Below are 25,138 nucleotides of genomic sequence, written 5' to 3'. Positions count from 1 at the left end.
GAGTTCTAGTTTGATTGCACTGTGGTCTGAGAGACAGTTTGTTATAATTTCTGTTCTTTTATATTTACTGCGGAGTGCTTTACTTCCAACTATGTTGTCAATTTTGGGGTAAGTGCAATGTGGTGCTGAGAAGAATGTATATTCTGTTGAGTTGGGGTGGAGAGTTCTGTAGATGTCTATTAGGTCCGATTAATGCAGAGCTGAGTTCAATTCCTGGATATCCTTGTTGACTTTCTCTCTCATTCATCTGTCTAATGTTGACAGTGGGGTGTTGAAGTCTCCCATTATTATTGTGTGGGAGTCTAAGTCTCTTTGTAGGTCTCTAAGGACTTGCTTTATGAATCTGGGTGCTCCTGTATTGGGTGCATATATATTTAGGATAGCTAGCTGTTCTTGTTGAATTGATCCCTTTACCATTGTGTAATGGCCTTCTTTGTCTGTTTTGAACTTTGTTGGTTTAAAGTCTGTTTTTATCAGAGACAAGGATTGCAACCCCTCCTTTTTTTTTTGTTTTCCATTTGTTTAGTAGATCTTCCTCCATCCCTTTATTTTGAGCCTGTATGTGTCTCTGCATGTGAGATGAGTCTCCTGAATACAGCACACTGATGGTTCTTGCCACTTTATCCAATTTGCCAGTCTGTGTCTTTTAATTGGAGCATTTAGCCCATTTACCTTTAAGCTTAATATTGTTATGTGTGAATTTGATCCTGTCATTATGATGCTAGTTGGTTATTTTGCCTGTTAGTTGATGCAGTTTCTTCCTAGAATTGACAGTCTTTACAATTTGGCGTGTTTTTGCAGTGGCTGGTACCAGTTGTTCCTTTCCATGTTTAGTGCTTCCTTCAGGAGCTCTTGTAGGGCAGCCCTGGTGGTGACAAAATCTCTCAGCATTTGCTTGTCTGTGTTTTATTTCTCCTTCACTTATGGAGCTTAGTTTGGCTGGATATGCAATTCTGGGTTTAAAATTCTTTTCTTTAAGAATGTTGAATATTGGTCTCCACTGTCTTCTGGCTTGTAGAGTTTCTGCAGAGAAATCCGTTGTTAATCTGATGGGGCTTCCCTTTGTGGGTAACCCGACCTTTCTCTCTGGCTTCCCTTAACATTTTTTCCTTCATTTCAACTTTGGTGAATCTGACAATTATGTGTCTTGGAGTTGCTCTTCTCAAGGAGTATGTTTGTGGCATTCTCTGTATTTCCTGAATTTGAATGTTGGCCAGCTTTGCTAGGTTGGGGAAGTTCTCCTGGATAATATCCTGAAGAGTGTTTTCCAACTTGGTTCGATTGTCCCCATCACTTTCAGGTACACCAATCAGACGTAGATTTGGTCTTTTCACATAGTCCCATATTTCTTGGAGGCTTTCTTCGTTTTTTTTTACTCTTTTTTCTCTAAACTTCTCTTCTTGGTTCTTTTCATTCATTTGATCTTCAGTCACTGATACCCTTTCTTCCACTTGATAGAATCGGCTACTGAAGCTTGTGCATGTGTCACATAGTTCTTGTGCCGTGGTTTTCAGCTCCCTCAGGTCATTTAAGGTCTTCTCTATACTTTATTCTAGTTAGCCATTTGTCTAATCTTTTTTCAAGGTTTTTAGCTTCTTTGTGATGGGTTCAAACATCCTCCTTTTGCTGGAAGAAGTTTGTTATTACCGATCATCTGAAGCCTTCTTCTCTCAGCTCGTCAAAGTCATTCTCCATCCAGCTTTATTCTGTTGTTGACGAGGAGCTAGGTTCCTTTGGAGGAGAAGGGGAACTCTGATTTTTAGGATTTTGAGCTTTTCTGCTCTGCTTTCTCCCTATCTTTGTGGCTTTATCTACCTTTGGTCTTGCATGATGGTGACGTACAGATGGGATTTTGGTGTGGATATCCTTTCTGTTTGTTGGTTTTCCTTTTAACAGTCAGGACCCTCAGCTGCAGGTCTGTTGGAGTTTGCTGGAGGTCCACTCCAGACCCTGTTTGCCTGAGTGCCACCAGCGGAGGCTGCAGAACAGCAAATATTGCAGAACGGTAATTGTTGCTGCCTGATTGTTCCTCTGGAAGCTTCGTCTCAGAGGGGCACCCGGCTGTATGAGGTGTCAGTCGGCCCATACTGGGAGGTGTCTGCCAGTTAGGCTATTCAGGGGTCAGGGACCCACTTGAGGAGGCAGTCTTTGTGTTCTCATATCTCAAACTCCATGTTGGAAGAACCACTACTCTTCAAAGCTGTCAGACAGAGACGTTTAAGTCTGCAGAAATTTCTGCTACCTTTTGTTCCGCTATGCCCTGCCCCCAGAGGTGGAGTCTACAGATGCAGGCAGGCCTTCTTGAGCTATGGTGGGCTCCACCAAGTTCGAGCTTCCCGGCTGCTTTGTTTACCTACTGAAGCCTCAGCAATGGCGGACGCCCCTCCCCCAGCCTCACTACCACCTTGCAGTTCAATCTCAGACTGCTGTGCTAACAGTGAGCGAGGCTCTGTGGGTGTCCAAACCTCTGAACCAGGTGTGGGATATAATCTCCTGGTGTACTGTTTGCTAAGACTGTTGGAAAAGCTCAGTACTAGGATGAGAGTGTCCCAATTTTCCAGGTACCATCTGTCACAGCTTCCCTTGGCTAGGAAAGGGAATTCTCTGACCCCTTGTGCTTCCCAGGTGAGGCAATGCCCTGCCCTGCTTGGGCTCACACTCCGTGAGCTGCACCCACTGTCCGACAAGCCCCAGTGAGATGAACTCAGTAACTCTGTTGGAAATGCAGAAATCACCCATCTTCTGCATCACTCACGCTGGGAGCTGTAGGCTGGAGCTGTTCCTATTCAGCTGTCTTAAAACTAAGAATTTTAAACTCAACTCTTTACAGATCTAACGTATTTTAAAAATAACTTAAAAAGTCTTTTTCAAATAATTCAAGACCTCATCAAATTGAATTTGTAAATTTATTATTCATTTTTAAGGATTTAAATTATCTGACAAATGTTTGCGAGTTGAGAGGCTATAGAAAAAACAAACTCTGTCTCCTAGTATACTATCACAGCACAGAACACTTCTGACAGCAGATGTGTGGGGGTGTCCCCGCACACCAAGCAGTCAACCAATTTCTGCAGCAGGTGCTTCAGCAGACGCCAGCTGGGTATCCTCCAACTCAATTCAATTCTGACACTGTTTACCTGGAGATATTATTAATACAAAGGATACAAATGAAAAGTAGCACGAGGCAAGGCATGTGGGAAGGGCCCTGGAGCTTCCATACTGTCTCTGGGCATGCCACCCTCCAGAATCCTCTGTGTGTTAGGTATCATGAAGCTCCTGAATCCAAGCCTTTTGGGTTTTTATAGAAGCTTCATTATGTAGTCATGATTGATTATATCATTTCGTGATTGTTATGGTTTGGTTTTGTGTCCCCACCCAAATCTCACGTTGAATTGTGGTAATCCCCACATATCAACTGCAGGATCAGGTGGAGATAATTGAATCATGGGGGTGGTTTTCCCCATGCTGTTCTTAAGATAGTGAGTTAGTTCTCACCAGATCTGATGGTTTTATAAGTGGCTTCCCCCTTCACTGGGTACTCATTTCACTCTCCTGCTGCCTGTGAAGAGGTGCCTTTTGCCATGATTGTTAAGTTTCCTGAGGCCTCCCCATTCATACAGAATTGTGAGTCAGTTAAACCTCTTTTCCTTATAAATTACCCAGTCTCAGGTGTTTCTTCATAGCAGCATGAGAATGGATTAATACACTAAATTGGTACCGGCTAATGGGGCACTGCTGTAAAGATACTCAAAAATGTGCAGTGACTTTGGAACTGGGTAACAGGCAAAGGTTGGAACAGTTTGGAGTGCTCAGAAGAAGACAGGAAGATGTGGGAAAGTTTGGAACTTCCTAGATACTTGTTGAATGGCTTTGACCAAAATACTGATGGTGATATGGACAATGAAGTCTAGGCTGAGGTGGTCTTAGATGGACATGCGGAACTTATTAGGGACTGGAATAAAGGTGACTCTTGCTATGCTTTATTAGCAAGGAGACTGGCGGCATTTTGCTCCTGTCCTAGAGATCTGTGGAAATTTGAACTTGAGAGAAATGATGTAGGGTATCTGGTGGAAAAAGTTTCTAAGCAGCAAAGCAGTCAAGAGGTGACAGAGCATAAAAGTTTGGAAAATTTACAGCCTGATGATGCAATAGAAAACACAACCCCATTTTCTGGGGAGGAATTCAAGAGGGCTGCATAAATTTGCATAAGCAACGAGGAGCCAAATGTTAATCACCAAGACAATGGGGAAAATGTCTCCAGTGCATGTCAGAAATCTTCACGGCAGCCCCTCCCATCATGAGCTCAGAGGCCTAGGAGGAAAAAATGATTTCTTGGGTGAGGCCCAGGGACTTGCTGCTTTGCACAGCCTCTGGACTTGGTACCCTGCATCCCAGCTATGGTTAAAAGGGGCCAGTGTACAGCTCAGGCTGTTGCTTCAGAGGGTGTAAGCATCAAGCTTTGGTTCCTTACATGTGGTGTTGGGCCAGTGGGTACACAGAAGCTAAGAATTGAGGTTTGGGAATCTTTGCCTAGATTTCAGAGGATGTATGGAAATGCCCAGATGTCCAGGCAGAAGTCTGCTGCAGTGGTGGAGCCCTCATGGAAAACTTCTGCTAAGGCACTATGGAAAGGAAATGTGGGGTTGGACCTCCACCCCCATACAGAGTCCCCTTTGGGCACTGCTTACCAGAGCTGTGAGAAGAGGGTCACTGTCCTCCATTCCCCAGAATGGTAGATCCAACAGCTTGCATCATGTGCCTGGAAAAGCCACAGACAGTCAATGCCAGCCCATGAGCCAGCCAGGAGGGGAGCTGTACCCTGCAGAGCCACAGGGATAGAGCTGTCCAAAGCCATGGGAGCCCATGTCTTACATCAGTGACCTGGATGTGAGACATGGAGTCAAAGGAGATCATTTCAGAGCTTTGAGATTTGACTTCCCTGCTGGATTTTGGACTTGTATGGGGCCTGTAGTCCCTTTCTTTCGGCCAATTTTTCCCATTTGGAATGAGTGTATTTACCCAGTGCCTGTACCTCATTGTATCTAGGAAGTAACTAACTTGCTTTTGATTTTACAGACTCAAAGGTGGAAGGGACTTGCCTTGTCTCAGATGAGACTTTGGACTTGGACTTTTGAGTTAATGCTGGAATGAGTTAAGACTTTGGGGGACTGTTGGAAGCACGTGATTGTGTTTTGAAATGTGAGGATGTGAGATTTGGGAGGGGCCAGGGTGAAATGATGGGCTTGGCTCTGTGTCCCCACCCAAATCTCACCTTGAATTGTGATAATCCCCATGTGTCTAGGGTAGGACCTGGTGGAGATAATTGAATCATGGGGGCATTTCTCCCATTCATTTCTCCTGATAATCAGTGAGTTCTCGTGAGATCTGATGGTTTTATAAGGGGCTTCCCCCTTCACTTAGTATTCACTTCTCTCTCCTGCTGCCCTGTGAAGAGGTGCCTTCTGCCATGATTGTAAGTTTCCTGAGGCCTTCCCAGCCATGTGGAACTGTGAGTCAGTGAAACCTCTTTTCTTTATAAATTACCCAGTCTTGGGTGTTTCTTCATAGCAGCATGAGAGTGGACTAATACAGTGATCAACTCATCCTACAGCCCCTCTTCCCTCCCTGGAGGTTGAGAGTTGGGACTTCAGTCCAACCCTCTAATCAGGAGGTTGGTTCCCCTGGAAACCAGCTCTGGCTCCTGAGGCTATCCAGGAGCCCCCAGGCACCAGTCAAGCTAATAGTGAACAAAAAGACACTTACCAGTTTGGAGATTCCAAGGATTTTAAGAGTTTATGCCAGAAAATGGGGATGAAGACTAAATACATATTTCACAATATCATACAAGTACTCAACTCTTCCAAATCTGATATTTATGGATTTTGTAAACTTCTAAATATATTTCCCAACTTAAAATTATAAGCCCAAATAAGTTATTCAGTAACATTTTAAATTGGAATCACAAGTTTAATTTTTTAGATACATTAATATGCAGGACTTCTTAATCCAAGTATTTAAAAATGCCAAATATTTAATATATACCTATTATGCCCACACTCAACACAAAAGTATTACTTTGTGGACTTTATGTTTTTCCCTCCTAATTTCAACCCACACTCTTTCCCTCTCAAAAACTTTTTTTTTTTTTTAAAGACACTTTGATCATATCTGTATTCTAAACCTGCCTGGCTCATCAAGACCGTTTTATTTTTGTCTCAAGTGATTTGAGGTTACTCTTCTTCTTCTCCTTCTCCTTCTCCTTCTCCTTCTTTTGTTTTTTCTGAAATGGAGTCGCAGGCTGGAGTGCAGTGGCATGATCTTGGCTCACTAGAACCTCCACCTCCCACGTTTAAGTGATTCTCCTGCCTCAGCCTCCTGAGTAGCTGGGATTACAGGTGCTTGCCACCATGCCTGGCTAGAGGTTACTCTTTTAAAGTCAGTTTGGGGTCATGTTCTCAGATAACTAAGATTGAATCTTGTGAAAACATGTGGGGTCTAGAGCTATAGATGTCTGGTGATTTTTCTTATGAAATTGGGGTAAGTTAAGCCTAGTTGTATTACCTCTGCCAACAGTGACTCTAGGCCTTGCCTTCCCAGTGAGCTGGTCTCCAGGCCTGCCACCCATGGACTGACGTTCCCCATCACTGAATCCTCCTGTGTGATGGGCCTTCAGCCCCCCACCCAGGATGTTTGGCTGACTTATTTCAGTTAATCTGTTACTTGATTCTGTTCTGTGGTCTTTTATTCTTTTGGTTTGGCAGGCTACAATTTTTAAGTATTTTAAATGTTTAACTATTTTAAAAAAAAACCCACCTGGATTTTGCATGTCTTCCGTATCTTACCCAGTTTTACAGTCACAGTTCTAAGGCCATTCTCATGACAGTTTTAACTTCCAATTTTTGGGAATACAAAGAATGTATCCTAAAAAATGGTTGCACAGAGTCCATAAACAGGCATTATATATGAATCACAGCCTTGATTTATTCACATACGCTGTAATGTGATACCTTTGTTCTCCAAGTGTATGATAAGGCTTTTGGCATGGACTGTATACCCATGCTGTCCAGTGGAAATGTAATGCAGGCAAGCCATATATGTAATTTAACATTTTCTAGTAGCCACATTAAGTAAAAAGAAACACATGAAATTAATTTTAATAATGTTTTATTTGATCAGTATAATCTCAGTATTATTTCAACATGTAATCAACATAAAAATTGAGATATTTTACATTCTTTTTTTTATATTGAATCTTTGAAATGCAGTGTTTATTCTCACTTTGCATCTCAGTTCAAACTAGCCATATCTCAAGTAGTCAGTAGTCACACGTAGCTAGTGTCTTTTCACTGCATTGGGCAGTGAAATTGTATCCGTACTTTTGCAGCTTAGTGCTAGTAACATAGTTGTTGCTTTGTGTGTAAATGTGTTTATTATTTCAGATACAGATTTCTCTAATTGAATACAATAGAAAATATTTTAAAATGTATTTCCTTATTTTCCTTCTCTTAAAGGCTCTTCCTTCTTCCATGATTATAGTAGCAGTTTATTGTCCTGTGATAGCTGCTGTTTTCATTGTTCTGAAGATGGTCAACTATCGACTACACAGAGCACTTGATGCTGGAGAAGTTGTAGATAGGACTGCAAATGAGTTCACGGATCAGCGAACCAAAGCTGAACAAGGCAACTGTTCAACCAGGAGAAAAGACAGCAATGGACCGAGGTAAGGAAACCTTTATCATTCAGATTGTAATGATTTAGATCGTGTTATCTGTATAATGATGTGATTATTATGTTGTACTTGTTTTCTTTATATGGTTTTAAGGCAGTGTTAGATCTTACCACTGTAGATACAATGACGGGTACATATTTTAATATTAGAAGAGAGCTAAGCTAACTGGCGTGTTCAGGGGATTAAAGCAATTTTCTTGGCCTTATTACTAGACAGGTTAGAATAATACACTACCGTATGATAGTTACTTATGCTAAAGATCAAAACCAACAGCCTAAAGAAATTATTGAGCATGGCTTATAAATCTCAGCATTTATTTTTATTTATATATATAAATAAAATGTATGTGTGTGTGTGTGTGTGTATATATGCAAATTGTGATATTTTACTTGGCATTTGTAAGTTGTATACTTAATGTATTATACATTTCTTTCAACTGTATATTCTTACCTTAGAAACTTAGCTGTTAGTCAAAAGTTTGTGACCTTGCAGAAAATCATAGGTACCCCTGGTATAACTCTTGGAAAAGTTTTTTTTGTGAATACTTGACATACCTCAAAACAATTCTAGCAGGTAGATGCAGTTATTATCCCTGATTTACAGATGTGGAAACCAAGTTGAGAAAGATCAAATAATCTAAGCAGTTGTTTCCACTGAGCATAATATGAAATATTTCAGACATCAAGACATAAATAATACAACAAAAGGTGGGCACTCCTCTGTTAAGACAGGTGATATTTCTATATATTTTCCAGGGCATTGAAAGCCTTTGTTTATTCCTTTTCAATTACATTTTTTCCTTATTCTTAACATGAGTACCCTGTTTGTTAAACATATTTTACCCTCGTAATTTTTGTTTATCGCCTTAATCACTATCTGAAATTATCTTAACATTTATTTGCATTTATGAACTTCTTGAAGGTAAGGACCTTACTTTTCTTACAAACTATTATATTCCCAGTTCCAAAATCAGTGTCTGGCAATGATAGGTACTCAGCAAATATTTGAAGTAGTGAAAACAGTTACTCTCTGATATTATGTTTAATTATGCACAGTATCTCATTATGTGGATGTATTTTATCCTATTTTTAATTATATCAATTATTTTGAAATTTAAAATTAGATAACTGTGATGTTTAAATTTTAAATGATTAAATGTTTTACCATAGTTGTTCAGAGGTCGAATTACTAGAAATGCTATGCACATTTTTAACGTTTCCAATATGTATTGCCAAATTCCCAAGATTTTACCATTTAATGACTATGACCAGAAATTCAGCTGCCTCTTTTTTTTGCACTTTTGACAACTCTGAGTATTTAGTAATTTGAAAAACTGTGATATCTCATTGTTTAATATTTAAATAATTAAAATTATTAATATTTCCGTTTTTGAATTACTAGTGAAATGGAGATATTTTTCTTACTGCCATGTATATTTGTTATTCTGTGAATTGTATATTTTTCTTTTTTTTTTTTATTATACTTTAAGTTCTAGGGTACATGTGCATAGCGTGCAGGTTTGTTACATATGTATACTTGTGCCATGTTGGTGTGCTGCACCCATCAACTCGTCAGCACCCATCAATTCATCATTTATATTAGGTATAACTCCCAGTGCAATCCCTCCCCCCTCCCCCCTCCCCATGATAGGCCCCAGTGTGTGATGGTCCCCTTCCCGAGTCCAAGTGATCTCATTGTTCAGTTCCCACCTATGAGTGAAACATGCGGCGTTTGGTTTTCTGTTCTTGTGATAGTTTGCTAAGAATGATGGTTTCCAGCTGCATCCATGTCCCTACAAAGGACGCAAACTCATCCTTTTTTATGGCTGGTATATTTTTCTATTAGTGGATTTTTTTTTTGCTATTGACTTTGGGACTTTTTTTTAACAAAGGATGTTAGCTCTTCTGTGTCAAATATTCTTCCTCAGTTTATAGCATTTTATTTGTCAGTCTCTTTATATCCTGTAATTTATTTTTCTGTGGTCCATTTTCTATGTTTGTTATTTCTGCTTTTGATAACATGTTTTCTAAGATTTTGCTTCCCTCAAATTATATAAATATACAATAAATTAAGATCTTTGTATCTACTTTCAGTATTTTTATCATTTTACTTTTACTGTTAAATTGTTGTCAGTTTGAAAACATTTTAACTTAATTTGTTTAGGTTTGTTTGTCACAACACCATTCATTAAGTAACACATTTTTTCCCTGTAAATTTAAATGCTTTCATTTTCATGTAGTATACTGTATGTACTTATGTTAGGTTCTGAACTTAGTTTTCTGCTTCATCTTTCTGCCTTTTTTTCATTTATACCATACTGTTTTTATCATAGTGACTTTATAATATGTTTAATACTTAGCATTGTGAGTGACTCCAGTATTTTTTTTTTGATATTATTTTTTTGGGGGGTGTTTGTTTGTTTCAACATGGAGTCTTGCTCTGTCGCCCAGACTGGAGTGCAGTGGTGCTATCTCGGCTCATTGCAACCTCCACCTCCCAGGTTCAAACAGTTCTCCTGCCTCAGCCTCCCAAGTAGCTGGGATTACAGGCATGTACCACCACACCCAGCTAATTTTTGTATTTTTAGTAGAGACAGGGTTTCGTCATGTTGGCCAGGCTGGTGCTGGACTCCTGACCTGAGTTAATCTGCCTGCCTCGGTGTCCCGAAGTGCTAGGATTACAGGCATGAACCACCATGCCTGACATTTTTTGATACTATTTTGGCTATTCTCATGCATATACTTACTTTTGTGAGAGATCTTCGTGTGTGCTCATCTTCCAGAAAATTCCATTAGAATTTTGATGACAATTCTATTAAATTGGTAGAAACCCAACTTTTAAAATAGGGATATAGATGAGAGATTTCCATTTATTTTCTTATGTTTTTATTTATCTCTTTATTTGCTTATCTTTTATGTCTTATTTCACATTTTTAAAATGGTTTGTGTACATTTCCTAGGCCTATTCTATTTCTGTTAAGAAATGCATACTCTTACATTGTGGATAAGCAAACAGAATGCAGACTTTGCACTCAGTCAGCCAAAGCTGCTTAATTGTATGACATTGGAGAAGCTACTTAAGCTTTTTATGAGTTGGCTTTCTTGTCAGATTAATGAGGAAAATAATGGAACTATCTCATAGGATTATTACAGTGAATAAATGAAATAATATATATAAAGCTCTTAGAATAATTCCTGACACATGGTAACACTTGATAATTGTTCTAATTATTTCTGGATATTATATATATTTTTCATTGCTTCTGAATTGTTTTTTCCATTTTCTTTTACTTTTAAAATTTATTGTGAAATATATATTCCAAATGCTGTGTTAGCAATAATCAAGTGACTACTTCATTACCTACCACAGAACTTAGGAAATAAAACATTATAAAAATACCATATAAGCTTCATGACATTCCTCTCCCATTTCATTCCACTTTTCCCTTCAGGAGTAACCATAATCTTGAATTTTTTGTGAATAGCTCCCTTGCTTTTCTTTATTGCTACACATTCTCCGTAGATATCCCTGAATATATTTATTTATTTTTGTCTGCTTTAGGACACCCTAAGAGAATCATACTGTATGCACTTCTATATGAGAGATTTTTTTTTGCACAGTATATTATATTTTATTGACTCACCCATGGTGATGTTTGTAGCTAGAGTTTATTCATATTGACTGACATGCAGTCTGCCACTGTAAGAATAGACCACAGTCTATTTATTCGTTCTTCTATTTATAGCCGTTCAGATTATTTCTAGTGTTTTTTGTCTTGCAGTACATGTGTATATCTAGTTTATGTAAGCTGGTTTATAGGGCATTTTCATGTTCGGTTTTATCAGGCAATTCCAAGCTGTGTGCCAAAATGATTTTACCAATTTATACTCTCACCAGTAGTGTATGAAAGTCCTTATTGTTCCACATCCTCATCAACATTTGATATTGGTAAACTTTAAAAATTTGCTGTTCACTTAGCTATTGAATTGGGGTTTAAAAAAAGAAAATTGGCTGGGCAATGTGGCTCCTGCCTGTAATCCCAGCACTTTCGGAGAGAGAGATGGGAGGACAGCTTGGAACCAGGAGTTCCAGATCAGTTTGGGCAACATAGTGAGACTTTGTCTTCACAAAAAATAAAAAACAAAAATTTAGCTGGGTATGGTGGTGCGCACCTGTAGTGCCAGATACTTGGGAGGCTGAAGGAGGAGGATCAGTTGAGCCTGGGAGTTCAAGAGTGAAGTAAGCTATGATCACACCACTGCACTCCAGCCTGGGTGGCAGAGCAAGACCCTGTCTTGAAAAAATTTGTAAAAAATTTGTAAAAGACCTGTCTTGAAAAGTGTAAAAGGTGTCTCATTGTGACTTTCAGTTAACCTTTTTGATTACTAATGAGGTTAAGCATCTTATTTTTTTATATGTGGTCCATTTAGGTTTTTCTTTTTTCCAGTGCTCATTTATGTTTTCTTTCATTTTTCTTTGGAGTTGTCTTTTTCTTAATGATTAATAGGATTTCTTTTTATATATTCATGCTATTCTTTTATTAGTTATGTATATATTACAGTCATCTCCCACTTCTGACTTGTCATTTTGCTTTCTTTAAAGTTTCTTATGATTATCATATATTCTTAAATTTAGAACAATGAAATTTACCACTTTTTAGTAATCAGGTTTTTTGTTTTTTGTCTGTGTGTTTTTTTTTTAATGAGACAGAGTTTCTCTTTTGTCGCCCAAGCTGAAGGGCAGTGGCGCAATCTCAGCTCACTGCAACCTGTGCCTCCAAGATTGAAGCGAGTCTCTTGCCTTGCCTCCTGAGTAGCTGGGATTACAGGCATGCGCCACTACGCCTGGCTAATTTTGTATTTTTAGTAGAGATGGAGTCCTACCGTGTTGGCCAGGCTGGTCTCAAACTCTTGACCTCAGGTGATCCACCCACCTCATCCTCCCAAAGTGCTGGGATTACAGGCGTGATCCACACGCCCGCCTAGCATTTTTGTGTCTTAATTATTTTCTACACAGAGATCAGAAAGGTATTTTGTATTGTCTTTTTGAAGTGTCATGTTTCTTTTGTTTTCACATTTCAATTCACCCAAAGTTATTTAGGTCTATAGTATCAGGTAGGTTCTTAAGGCTTATTTTTTTCTTTATGAATCTCGGATTTACCCAGTATTTGTTAAATGAACTATCGGCCGGGCGCGGTGGCTCAAGCCTGTAATCCCAGCACTTTGGGAGGCCGAGACGGGCGGATCACGAGGTCAAGAAATCGAGACCATCCTGGCTAACACGGTGAAACCCCGTCTCTACTAAAAATGCAAAAAAATTAGCCGGGCGTGGCGGCGAGCGCTTGTAGTCCCAGCTACTTGGGAGGCTGAGGCAGGAGAATGGAGCAAGTAAACCCAGAAGGCGGAGCTTGCAGTGAGCCGAGATTGCGCCACTGCACTCCAGCCTGGGCGACTGAGCGAGACTCCGTCTCAAAAAAAAAAAAAAAAAAAAAAAGAACTATCTTTTCCTGAGTAATTTGTAGCACTCTCTATGGCATAAGCTAAATTTTCATTTCTGGTGGCCTGTTTCTGGGCTCTCTGTTCTGTTCTGTTGATCTGCTTGCCTGTGCCATTACCACACCATCCTTATCAGTTTTAAAAAATGACTCTTGATAGCCAGTGGGGCAAACCTCCCACCATATTCTTTTTTAGGAGAGACTTTGCTATTCTAGGCTCTTGGGTTTTTAATGTAAACTTTAGAGTCTGCTAGAGAAAGTCTGCAGGAACTTGGTATTTTTATTGGAGTTACACTAAATTTGTAGATCCCTCTGCTGAGAATTTGTATCTTTACAATATTGAATCTCTCCATTTATTTAGTCTTTGTAAGTATCTTTCAGTAGTGGTTTTTCATTTTCTCCATTAAAAGGAAATTTATTATTTTATAGTGTTTATGCTACTATAAAATTTTTTATAATTTTGTTTTTCCCCCTAAAATGTTGCAGCTAATTTTGTGTCTAGCAATCTTATTAAACCCCCTTATTAATGATGTTCCCTTATCTATATGATCACAATTATTTCTACCTTTCTAGTCCTTATACTTCTTGTTTAATTTTTTTCACTGGCTGTGATTTCTAGCACATGGTTAAGTTGAAATATTATTGGTGTACATCCTTGTCTTTAGTTTCTAATCTTTAATGTTTTTAAGTTTCACTATTAAGTAAGATCTTTGTTGTAGGTTTTTGTTTTTGACATCTCCTTTCCTCGCCCTCCCACTTGTGAATCTCATGTTCTGTTCTGAGGAAAAGAAATGAATAGGAAAATAAATACTTGTATATCTAGAGCCTGTTCCTGTGTGTGGTACATTGTGGCTCTCAATTTGTTGTATGAATGAATAAGTATAGCAGAACTACTTGAGCTTTATGGTTTTCATTGGTCTCTCTTTTATGTGGTACAGCAGGTAAAAAATGGTTAAATCTTTATTTTAGAGAAAGAATCAGTCAGTAATTTTTTTTTTTTTACATTTCTAATGCTTCAGGAAGTAACATCGAATTTTATGATTTGAATACAAACATTTGAAGAAAGATCATGGTTTCTCTACGTTTCTCATGGCAGTAATGCTTATGATATTGTAAACTACAGATCAATTTAAACTGTATGAAGCTGGATTTTAGGTTGTTCTCTGAGAGAGATTATGCTGTTTAGGAACTTTGTTCCTGTGAATATAGGAACTTTGTTTTTTATCTATTCTTATTTTTATGAGCATCATTTTAGTCCAGATTTACAAACTTGGTACTATAATGGTGTTGCCAAGTTTCTGATCAAAGCCTGAGCATGACCAATTAATACGATCGTAAAAATCAACAAATGAGTTTGTGAAGACGTCTCTGTAATTCAGATTAGACCCCTTCTGCTTTTCTGCCTTTCCCTGTACCTGGTTTGTTTTTTTTCTTAACAGATGGGGAAGTTAAGGCATAAAGGTAGATATTACCTGAATTTGGTGTATTGCTTACTGCAGTAGACCACTTTGCTTCTGTGAGAATAATAAACTACTGTGCTTTCCAGGTATGTGCTGAAATCTCCATTGCTGCAAACCTGCAAGTCTTGCCAGTAAAGAAAACTCTTACTCAGCTGTTTTATATGTTTAGCTATATTTAGGACATCTACAGCTTGGCTAAGAGTTTTATTTCTGAATTTATAGAGAAGAAAGAAATGCAGAAATTTTACTAGAGGATTTTTTTTTTAAATAAAAACACCTGTTCATTTTTTCTCTTTATCTTTTTTATTCCTTTGATATCTCCTTTCTTCCCATGCATTGTTGTTTGTTGACCGTTAGTTCTAAATCATTATTTCTCAACTGGGGGTAATTTTGGCCCTCAGGGCACATTTAGCAATGTCTGGAGCTTTTTTTGGTTGTCACACTGAGGGGCTGCTACTGGCATCTAGTGGGTAAAGGCCAGAGATGCTGCTAGCCATCCTACAATGCAGTCAATAATTATGTGCCCCCAAAATGTCAATAGCACTGAGTTTAAAAATCCCTGCTCTAAATAATGGTGTTTACTTTTGGATTTGAACTGGAAAGACACTAGTGCCTATTTGGTGTAAGGCAGTATGGTTTCTTAGAAAGAATGAGGGCCAAGCGCAGTGGCTCATACCTGTAATCCTAGCACTTTGGGAGGCCAAGGTGGGAGGATCCCTTGAGGCCAGGATTTTGAGACCAGCCTGGATAATACAGTAAGACTCTGTCTCTACCAAAAAAAAAAAAAAATCAGCCGAGTATGGTGGCATGGGCATGTAGCCCCAGCTACACAGGAGACTGAGGTGGGAGGATCACTTGAACCCAGGAGTTTGAGGCTGCAGTGAACTATGATTGCACCAGTGCACCCTGGCCTGGGTGATAGGGTGAGATCCTGTCTCTTAAACAAAACAAAACAAAACAAAAAAGCAAGAATGTGGGCTTTAGAGTTTCACAGACCTGTTTTTTGAGTCTTATCTAAGGCCATACTGGTTATGAGTACCTGTATTCAAGTGTGTGGGAAATAAAGAAAGAGCAGATATGATAACTTATTTGCAGAATGCTGAGGACGTGTTATTTTTGTCCTCCTCTCCCACCTGAACTCCATGTACCAGTGACTCAGTTTATGTTTCATTCCTCCTCTGAGACCTTACGCAAGTTTTTATGCCTTTGGTTTTCAGTTTTTTCAACTGTAAGAGGAGAATAATAGCACTTATATCATAAATATTAGGGAAGGTTTCATCAGAAAATGCAAAAAGAGCACAAACTCCTATGACTGGATATAATAAGTACTTAGTAAATATTTGTTTTTATTATATTAGTATTACTATTTTGAGGCAGGGTCTTGCTCTGTTGTCCAGGCTGGAGTGCAGTGGTGCAGTCATAACTAACTGCAGCCTTTACCTCCCAGGCTAAATCTATGTGCTCACCTCAGCCTCGTGAGTTGCTGGGAGTACAGGCACATGCCACCACACCTGGGTAATGTTTTTGTAGAGATGAGGTTTTGTCATGTTGCCCAGTCTGGTCTCAAACTCCTGGGCTCAAGTGATCTGCCCATCTTGGCCTCCCAAAGTGCTAGGATTACAAGGATGAACCACATACCTAGCATGTTTTTATTTATTATTAATAATAACTGTATGTTCAGATTGTAGTAATTTGGACTTGCTATCAGAAGTGATGTATAAAACTAGGCAGGATTATCCATCAATTGATGACTGGATAAACAAATGTGGTTTATCCATAGACTGGAATATTATTTGACTATAAAAAGGAGTGAAATACTGATGCATACTACAATATGGATGAACCTTGAAAATATTATGCTAAGTGAAAGAAGCCAGACACAAAACATCACATGTAATTCCATTTATATAGAATGTCCAGAACAGGGAAATCTGTAGAGACAGAATCTAGATTAGTGGTTGTCTAGGGCTAAGGAGGATGGAAAGTGACGGGTAGTAATGGTTAAAGGGGCTTGTTTTTGAGATGATAAAAATGCTCTAAAATTGGCTTTGGCTGTGGTTTAATAATTTAATGAATATGCTAAAAACCACTGAATTATACAGCTTAAAAGGGTGAATTGTATGATATGTGAATCATATTTCAATAAAGTTGATATATGTGTGTGTGTGTGTGTGTGTGTATGTATGTATATAGACTAGGCAAGATGAGGGCTCTCTCTCCTTTCTGTGTTATTTCATTTCTTAATCTGTACCTTGCTCTCCATTTTCTGATTTCTTGGGATCTCACTTAGAGGATGCATTCTAGTAGAGAAACCCTAATATTGCTGAATAATCATTACTAATTCAGTGTGGTGACAGTGCCTCTATATACACACTTAAAGTTTTTCCAATTTAGAAAAATTTCTCCTCTGGCCTGCATAGTTTGTATGAATTAACACCAGACAGCTTTTAAACATGAGCATGTTCCACATTTCTCACACGTGAGTATTTGTATACTGAATTGGCCATATGTTTACCTGAATTCCAATATATTTTATTTTTATAATTGGATAGTAAGTTAGAAAGCTAGTTTTCTTTGTTGAACCTTAGTTAGCTGACTGTAGTCAATGGCTTAGAGTTAGGAACCTGTTAAGCAAACAGGGACATTATAATTATGAGATCATAGATAATAAAAACACTAGAATTCAAACCGCTATACTGTTAAATATTTAAATGGAAAATTATACATTGCTTATATCTTTTAATTGCAGCTGTCAACATATTCTACCCAAAAAAGCTTAAGGGAATTTGCTACTCACATTACTGAGAAGTCTGCATGTGAGGGATGTCTTCAGATGCAGTGTTTCAAACTGTCACTTCGTGTCCCTGCTTCTCTTCTTCTAGCCAGGTTCTGTTCTTTTCTATTAGTTGGCTTCTTAGAACAGACTCCCACTTAATGTTTGTAAGATGGCTGCAGCACCTCTGGGCCTTAAGTCTCAACATTAAGAGTAGCAGATACAGAGAAATATCCTCTCACCAATAAGACACTCCTGGCCTGATTCATACTAGCCTGGGTTGGGTCCTGTGCTTATTCTAGAGCTAATCTCAATGACCAGAAGAATGGGATATGCTGATGACTTTGGACAGTAGAGCCCAATCCTAAACCTGAGGGTGGGGTCAACATTACGCAAAAACCTATAAGAGTTTGGGATGAGGTGGTTTACCTGAAGAATTTGGTGTTGCTTTTTTTTTTTTTTATAATCAGAAAGTTGAATTGGATGCCAGATAGCAAGATACATCCTCTGTAATATCCAACACATATATTGTAACTTTTATCCAGATAATAGCAAAATATATATATATATATATATATTGACTACTTACTCTGTTTATACCAGGTAGAATGAGTAAAAAACTCTGGGCAAAAAGTAGGATTATGACTTATGCTAAGAGTTGTCTTCCTGAGGAACCTTATGTAGCATTTTCTAAGTTTTGTGAAATTTGGCGTGTGGTTTTCCCTGTAAATCTGGGTTACTGTTATCTGTAAGTACTGTGTTTGGGCTTCTCCAGTGCTTTGAACGTAGTACTTTTCTCTCTTTTGTCTTTCTGTGTCATTACTACGTAGCATCACTTTCCTTTTTTAACCTTGGCCTTCTAAACATGTATAGATCTAAAATCTTAGGTTTCCAGTTCTGTAAAACAAGTTAGTATTCTAGTTAAATTCTGTTTACTTGAAGAATACAAATACAAATAGCTTGACCAGGGCGACTGTTCTCTTGTGTGTTCATCACTGTATCATGCAGCTCATTCGGACTGATCTCGCGGGGAGTCATTAATGTGATATCTGATTACATCCTGTGTTTACAGTTGAACAATTTCTCTTTGCTCTTGGGAAGCAGATGGCGATCATTTCTTTGCGAGAGTGGTTTGATAGCACATACCATAACATATTTAGTATGCTGTAATTGTAATTAATGCCAGTTTCTAATGTCGGATTGGATGTAGACAGTTTGGAATAAGAGAGTTTTACGTATTTTCAAGTAGCAATGTGGTGATAAAATAGTTCCAATTATCAGACTTGTAAATGAAGAATGATCATTGTTTACCTTTTTTGCTATTTGCTTGATTAAAAATCAGATCTCTTAGTTTTGTAGAAAAAAGTATGACTTAAAAAATTAACAAAGGAAAAGCATTGGAGTCAAAATAATGACAGTTACTCTTTTTCTCATTTTTTTTCCCACAGTGATCCTGGTGGAGGGATTGAAATGTCTGAGTTTATCCGAGAGGCCACACCCCCAGTTGGTTGTAGTTCCAGAAATTCTTATGCCGGTCTAGATCCAAGCAACCAGGTAGGAACCTGTGCTGTTTTATTTTGCCTTTTTCCCTCCTCCTGATGGTGGGCTCCGTTATTCTCATGTCTTTAAGTTGGTTAATGTTTTGTCATGTCTTTCTGATTAATATTTTTAAATTGTTTATTAATAACATCTTTTATTAATATTCTTTTTTTAAGTTACTTTTCACATTGATTAATTACATATTTGTTGAGCATTACCACAGACTCATCTTTGGGTGTGTAGTTTTGATTATAACGGTTGTGAATACCCTTAGGAAATTTAGCTTCTAGCTTGCGCTGTTTTATTTACCTTCACATCATCTGTATTGGAGAGGTGTAGATGTCTGTGGTTACCCCCGGTTTAAACGTGGCCAAAAAATAAAAATAAAAGTAAATGCTGAAAATCTGTCAGTGTTCAAGATGTTGAATGGTAAGCCTAAAAGTAAAATACAAATTTGCTTTTACCATTTTTAATGTCTTTCTACTATGTAACTTTTAACTTAAAATGGTAACTCTTGAAGTATTACTTCAAAACTTGGCTGGACCTTTACTGCTCTAGTTCTCTTATTCATCCTAAATACCTGGATACTAATCAAAGTCCCAGTTACTCCTGCTGTTCTTCTCAGCAGATGATTTCATTGGGTAGAGTAAAATTCTATGCACTGTGTTGGAAGCGTTCATGGTCTTCTCATAGCAGACCTTTACGTAACTATAGGTTTTAGTGGTTGTTATGTCAGTCCTTTCATTACATAGAAAAAGAAATAGCTGATTTATATCAGGGTCTGGACTAGACCTCACTTCTCACTCCAGTCTTCCTGTTATCATACGACACAGCTTGCGGATTGGAACCATTCTTCTCTTTTCTCCTGCCTGTCTGTTCTAGAGAGAGACTTAGTCATCCTTATTTTCTGGTCTAACTAACTTCTTGTAACTATCCCACATTTCTCAAGATTTTCAAACACCTTATGGTGTTGACCCTTTCTCTTGCAGATGGAGTACTTATTTATATGGCACTTTATAAGGCTCTACAGAGTAGATTTTCTTTTTTTTCTTCTATCTTATATACTGCCTTGTGTACAGTTGACTTTAAATTAATGATTGCTAATTATCTTTATGTGTCTAGGTAATAAAACATTAGAGGTAGATCAGACCTAGCTTCTCATTTAACAAATGAGTAAATAGCAGACATAATTCTGCCAACTCTGTCCTGTCTACTCGTCTGCATTGGTAGCCCTAAGAACAATGTTATGAAAAACACTATATGAATCAAAATCTTGAACAGGGTCTTGTTTTCTAATATATTTTGATAGAAGATTTGACTCTATTTGATTACCATGTTCATGATTTAAAGTGAATGACTAAACTGTTGAAGGTAACACTTTTGGTTGTGATCGATTATAGTACAGAACATGTAGTACAGATATAGTACAGAAATCTTAAATTTGTCTTCCTTCCATAACAAACTCATGGAATGGGAGATGTCAGAGTTTTTGTTGTTGTTGTTGTTGTTTGTTTAAAGACTGTGAAAAGAGCTATGACATATTAATTAGATTGATACTTTTTTTTTTCTGAGATAGAATCTTGCTCTATCATCCAGGCTGGAGTGCAGTGGCACAATCTTGGCTCACTGCAACTTCCGTTTCCCAGGTTCAAGCCGTTCTCGTGCCTCAGCCTACCAAGTAGCTGGGATTACAGGTGTCTGCCACCACACCTGGCTAATTTTTTTGCATTTTTAGTAGAGACAGGGTTCACCATGTTGGCCAGACTGCCTTGAACTCCTGACCTCAGGTGATCTGCCCACCTCAGCCTCCCAAAGAGCTGGGATTACAAATGTGAGCCACCATGCTCAGTCTTAGATTGATACTTTTTGTTACAAATTTTACAATGCCTTTTTGAAGACAAGGGTTACTATCCTTGATCCTGCTTTTTTTTTTTGTTGGCCTTGTGTTTCTCTCAGTTTCTTTTTATAGAATGAAATAACTCAATTCTTGAATATGGCTGCATGTTTTGTATTCTTAATTAACCCTGGGCTTTCTTCTTATTGACAAATGTAGGTAATATCAGACCCCCAGAAAGTAAGCCTAGATTTCTCCAATCATCTTTTGGAGACCTTTTTTCCTTTTTGTAATAGGACAGATGGAAGGGCCAGCAATGGCCAGGCACTTTTGGATCCTGTGACCTTGGCATCCTGTCTGTTGGAACTTGCCTGTTTGTTTTAGGGAGGGGGTCCCTTATTGACTGTGATTAAAGCATGTGTGCATGTTGTTAAACACACAGCATACCTTTTTCTTAAAATAATAACTTTTTAATAAAAATGGGCAAATATTGGAGGTTATTGTGCTACTTGGATTTTAGTGTTTTTGTTTTATAATGTTTATGACAAAATAAATGGTGACATAATTATTCTTACCCTTTAGAGAAGCTGAAATGAGGAGGTAGAGTCTGACTTTGTGCATATTGCTGGAGATATTACCATTATAGACATACTGTTGTTTCTTGTATGTATTTTATTATATAATGTGTAAGATACTGCTACACATTATCGTATTTTATGTAAATTTCTTGTGTACTAAACCGTGAACCCGCTGACCATAGTAGCTACATTGCAGTCATTGTTACCATTCTTTCCTTCACCTCTGCCTTTTTCCCTTTCATCTTCTACCCTCCATTTCCATTCTTTCTTATCTCCACCTTTATTCCTCTCCTTACCTCCTTCTCTTTCCTTTTGTCACTTTTCTACCTTCAAATATTTTAGTGCCCAATAGTATTCAAGGCATTCTACTTAGTGTGGGTTGGGGAGTGGGTCTTATACTGAAAGAGATTGTGATCTTATAGTAGATGTGATATAAGTAACCAAAGATAAAGAAGTGATATATGTTACCAAGGGGCCAGGCATGGTGACTCATGCCTGTAATCCCAGCACTTTGGGAGGCCGAGGCAGGTGGATCACGAGGTCAGGAGATCAAGACCAGCCTGGCTAATATGGTGAAACCCTGTGTCTACTAAAAATACAAAAAATTAGCTCGGCCTGGTGGCATGCACCCGTAGTCCCAGCTACCCAGGAGGCCAAGGCAGGAGAATAGCTTGAACTTGGGAGGTGGAGGTTGCAGTGAGCTGAGATGGCACCACTGCACTCCAGCCTGGGCAACAGAGTGAGACTCTGTCTCAGAAAAAACAAAACAAAACAAAACAAAACAAACAAACAAAAAAAAACAAAGTAAAAATTGTTGTAGGAATGGTACAGAAGAAGAGCTAATGGTTTCATAGGATAAAATAATTGTTTCCAGCTGGAGAGACAGGCATAGCTTCTTGGTGGAGGTGGCCTTGCCTGATATGCTCTCTAGCTAGAAGTAACCTTTCTTCCCTGTTATCCATAATCCTTCCTACGGCACTTGTCATAGAGAAGAAACAGTGGAATATTTTAGTTTATGCAAAGCACTTAAATAAAAAACTTCACCCCCAAGTGTAGAAATATACTATTTTTTCTTAATTTTTAAATTTTCATTTTTAGGAAATTTAACAAGTGAGGGTAAACAGGAAAATTAAAATAATCCATAATGTCATAATTGATTGTATCATGAACATTAATATCATTAAGTGTTTTTCTACAGTGACACTTTGGGGAATGCATTGCATTTGGATGTACTATAGTTTATATTCTGGACGCCCTGTTGTTTCACATGTAAATAGTCATGATTCTTAGATATTTTGAGGGGAAGTATAATGCAGAAAAGTATGAAGAATAAAATGTAACTACTCTGTTTTACCTGTTAAGAATGTTTTTGTCAGCAAGTAGTAGAATACTCAACTAATAGTGACTTAAAGAAATAGTTGTTTTTCGCCTAAATCTGGAGGTGATTGTGTGACATTTATTCAGCAGCCTAATGTTAGGCCTCTGGATTGGCATCTCTGCAGTTCTCTAGGCTTTTTTCCTCAGGGTTGCAGGATGAGCACAGAAGCTTCAATCAAGACCCTGTTTGAAAAGTTAGGAAGCAAAGAGTAGTGTGGGACAGAGATTTTCCTTGATCACTTTCTTCTCAGACACACAAAGACGTTTTCCTGAAGCCCTCCAGCACATTCTCCCACACGTTCATTCACCAGAACTAGTTCATATACCTACCTCTAGACTGGGGACTGGGCCCACTTCTCATATATCAGAAGGTGTATGACCAATTTTGGAACAAAATAGGGAGATTGTTAAAGAAGGAGAAAGGGAATACTTTGTGAGCTTCTGAGCAAATGACTACCATAATTTCATTTGGTAGTCAAAATTAAAAAAAATTTTTTTTTAAAGTTTAAATTCCTAGATGGGTATGCATAAAATAGTGTTTTTGTTTTCTTGTTTGTTTTTAAATTTCTGTCTAGGAAGTTATGTTTAATTCTAGTAGAAAAATAGCGTATGTTAATTCTGTAACTTATGTAGCAGGTGTAAGAATGAAACTTTCTTTTGTGATAAAATGCTGTTTTGGTTTTTTCTTGCTGGCAAATTGCAATGTCTTTTATGGCTAATTGAAAGCAGAAATTAGGAAAAACTAGAAGAACCAAGCTTAATAAAATGGTTCAAAATTATTACAAAGCTTATTTTTTATTGGCTAACTCAAGAGTTTATTTGTAGTTTCAACCTATATATGTATGCTTATTTTTATTTTCTTTTTCACTGGTATGTAACTTATACAGCATAGTACATACCTTCAGTGTACAGCTAAGTAAATTTTTACATCTGTGTGCACCCATTCAGTTGCCATCCAGATCAAGAAAGGCCCTCATGCCCCTTCAAAGTCAACATTAACCTATATTTTGAGTGTATTTCTTGTGATATACACCTAACTAAATCAAACCAATGAAGAGGAAGACTTGGTAAAGTATAAAGTATTATATGAATGTTCTCAATTTTATTTTACAATGCTAACTTTGCTTGACTGTTTTCTTCTTAGAATCCATGAAAACGAGTTATAGGAAGAGTTGCTGAGACTTGTTGATTTAGTAACTGTTATGTTATCTTTGATTTCCTTAATGTGGAATTTGTAGTGCTTATTTATATTATTTTCATGGTAGTATAATAAATAATGGCTGTGAAATTTTAGGGAAGTGTTAAACTATCTTGAATGTAAGCACTAAAAGCTCAACAATCAGGTTTTAATTTTCTCCTTATAGTTTGTGCTAAAATTTCCTTTTTCATGGATGCCTTAGGCTTTTATTGATTTATTTTTTAATGTTCTGTCTATAAAGAAGTACTTACTTTTTGTCTCCAACTAAAGAAGGTACATAATGATACACTAACAATTTGATGGTAAGACTTAATGTTGCACTTGGTAGCATATGTTAATGTTTGTCTGCCAAACCTTCCTTTTATACCCTAAGAAGTCTAAATGTATTTCAGGTAGACATAAAGCCTGGTTTTGCTTTTGTTTATAACATGAACATGTCATGATGTAGTATAAAAATGATAGTTGTATGACGTGAGTTGCTTGAGATTGGAGGATCTGGCTCTTCAGGGGGGCTCCATCAGTCCTGAGCACACAGAGGGATTGGGTAGCTCTGCACATCGGTAAGACACATGAAGCCTGTGCCACAGGCAACAGGTTAAGTGGCTCCAATAGAGCTTGTCCAACAAGTATCTTTTAATGTTGATAAAAGTAACCAAAAACATGTTTTGGTCATATAATTTTGTTTGATAATCTTGCTAGTCTGTATTGATAATGAGATAGCTTAGCATTTTAATTAGTTTTACTTACTTCATGTCATGTTTTCAGATTGGATCTGGTTCCTCGCGTCTTGGAACAGCAGCAACTATTAAAGGTAGGTGTGATCTAACTTAAAAGTTGCCCCTGACTTTCCCTTTCATTTTGGTTGTAGTGAAGATAACAGTATTATACGTTCAAATGTAATGAAAAAATCATTCTTGAAATTATTTTATAGATAAAATTATCTATCTTATTAAAAGTTGCTTGACTATTAAAGGTAGATGTGATCTAACTTGAAAGTTGCCTCTGACTTTCCCTTTCATTTTGGTTGTAGTGAAGGTAACAGTACTGTACATTCAAATGTAATGAAAAAAATCATTCTTGAAATTATTTTATAGATAAAATTGTGTATCTTATTAAAGGTTGCTTGACTTAAATTGTGTTCTCTTTCATCATCCAA

At 37.7% G+C, this 25,138-nt stretch overlaps 1 protein-coding gene across 2 annotated transcripts in view; it reads left to right on the top strand.

Annotated features, from left to right (window-relative positions):
• PCNX (pecanex homolog (Drosophila)) overlaps nt 1-25,138 on the top strand; it is a 211,816-nt gene that overhangs the window by 30,220 nt on the left and 156,458 nt on the right. For both annotated transcript variants that reach the window (XM_011949638.1, XM_011949639.1), the window contains exons 2-4: nt 7,512-7,720; nt 18,905-19,010; nt 24,748-24,793. In XM_011949638.1, the coding sequence (XP_011805028.1) occupies nt 7,512-7,720; nt 18,905-19,010; nt 24,748-24,793 (361 nt within the window). The remainder of the gene's footprint in view (nt 1-7,511; nt 7,721-18,904; nt 19,011-24,747; nt 24,794-25,138) is intronic.

This window comes from Colobus angolensis, unplaced genomic scaffold (assembly GCF_000951035.1).
Source record: "Colobus angolensis palliatus isolate OR3802 unplaced genomic scaffold, Cang.pa_1.0 Scaffold3, whole genome shotgun sequence".
Lineage (NCBI taxonomy): Eukaryota > Metazoa > Chordata > Mammalia > Primates > Cercopithecidae > Colobus > Colobus angolensis.
Note: the sequence above shows the minus strand (reverse complement) of the source record. Positions and strands in the feature narration are given on the sequence as shown.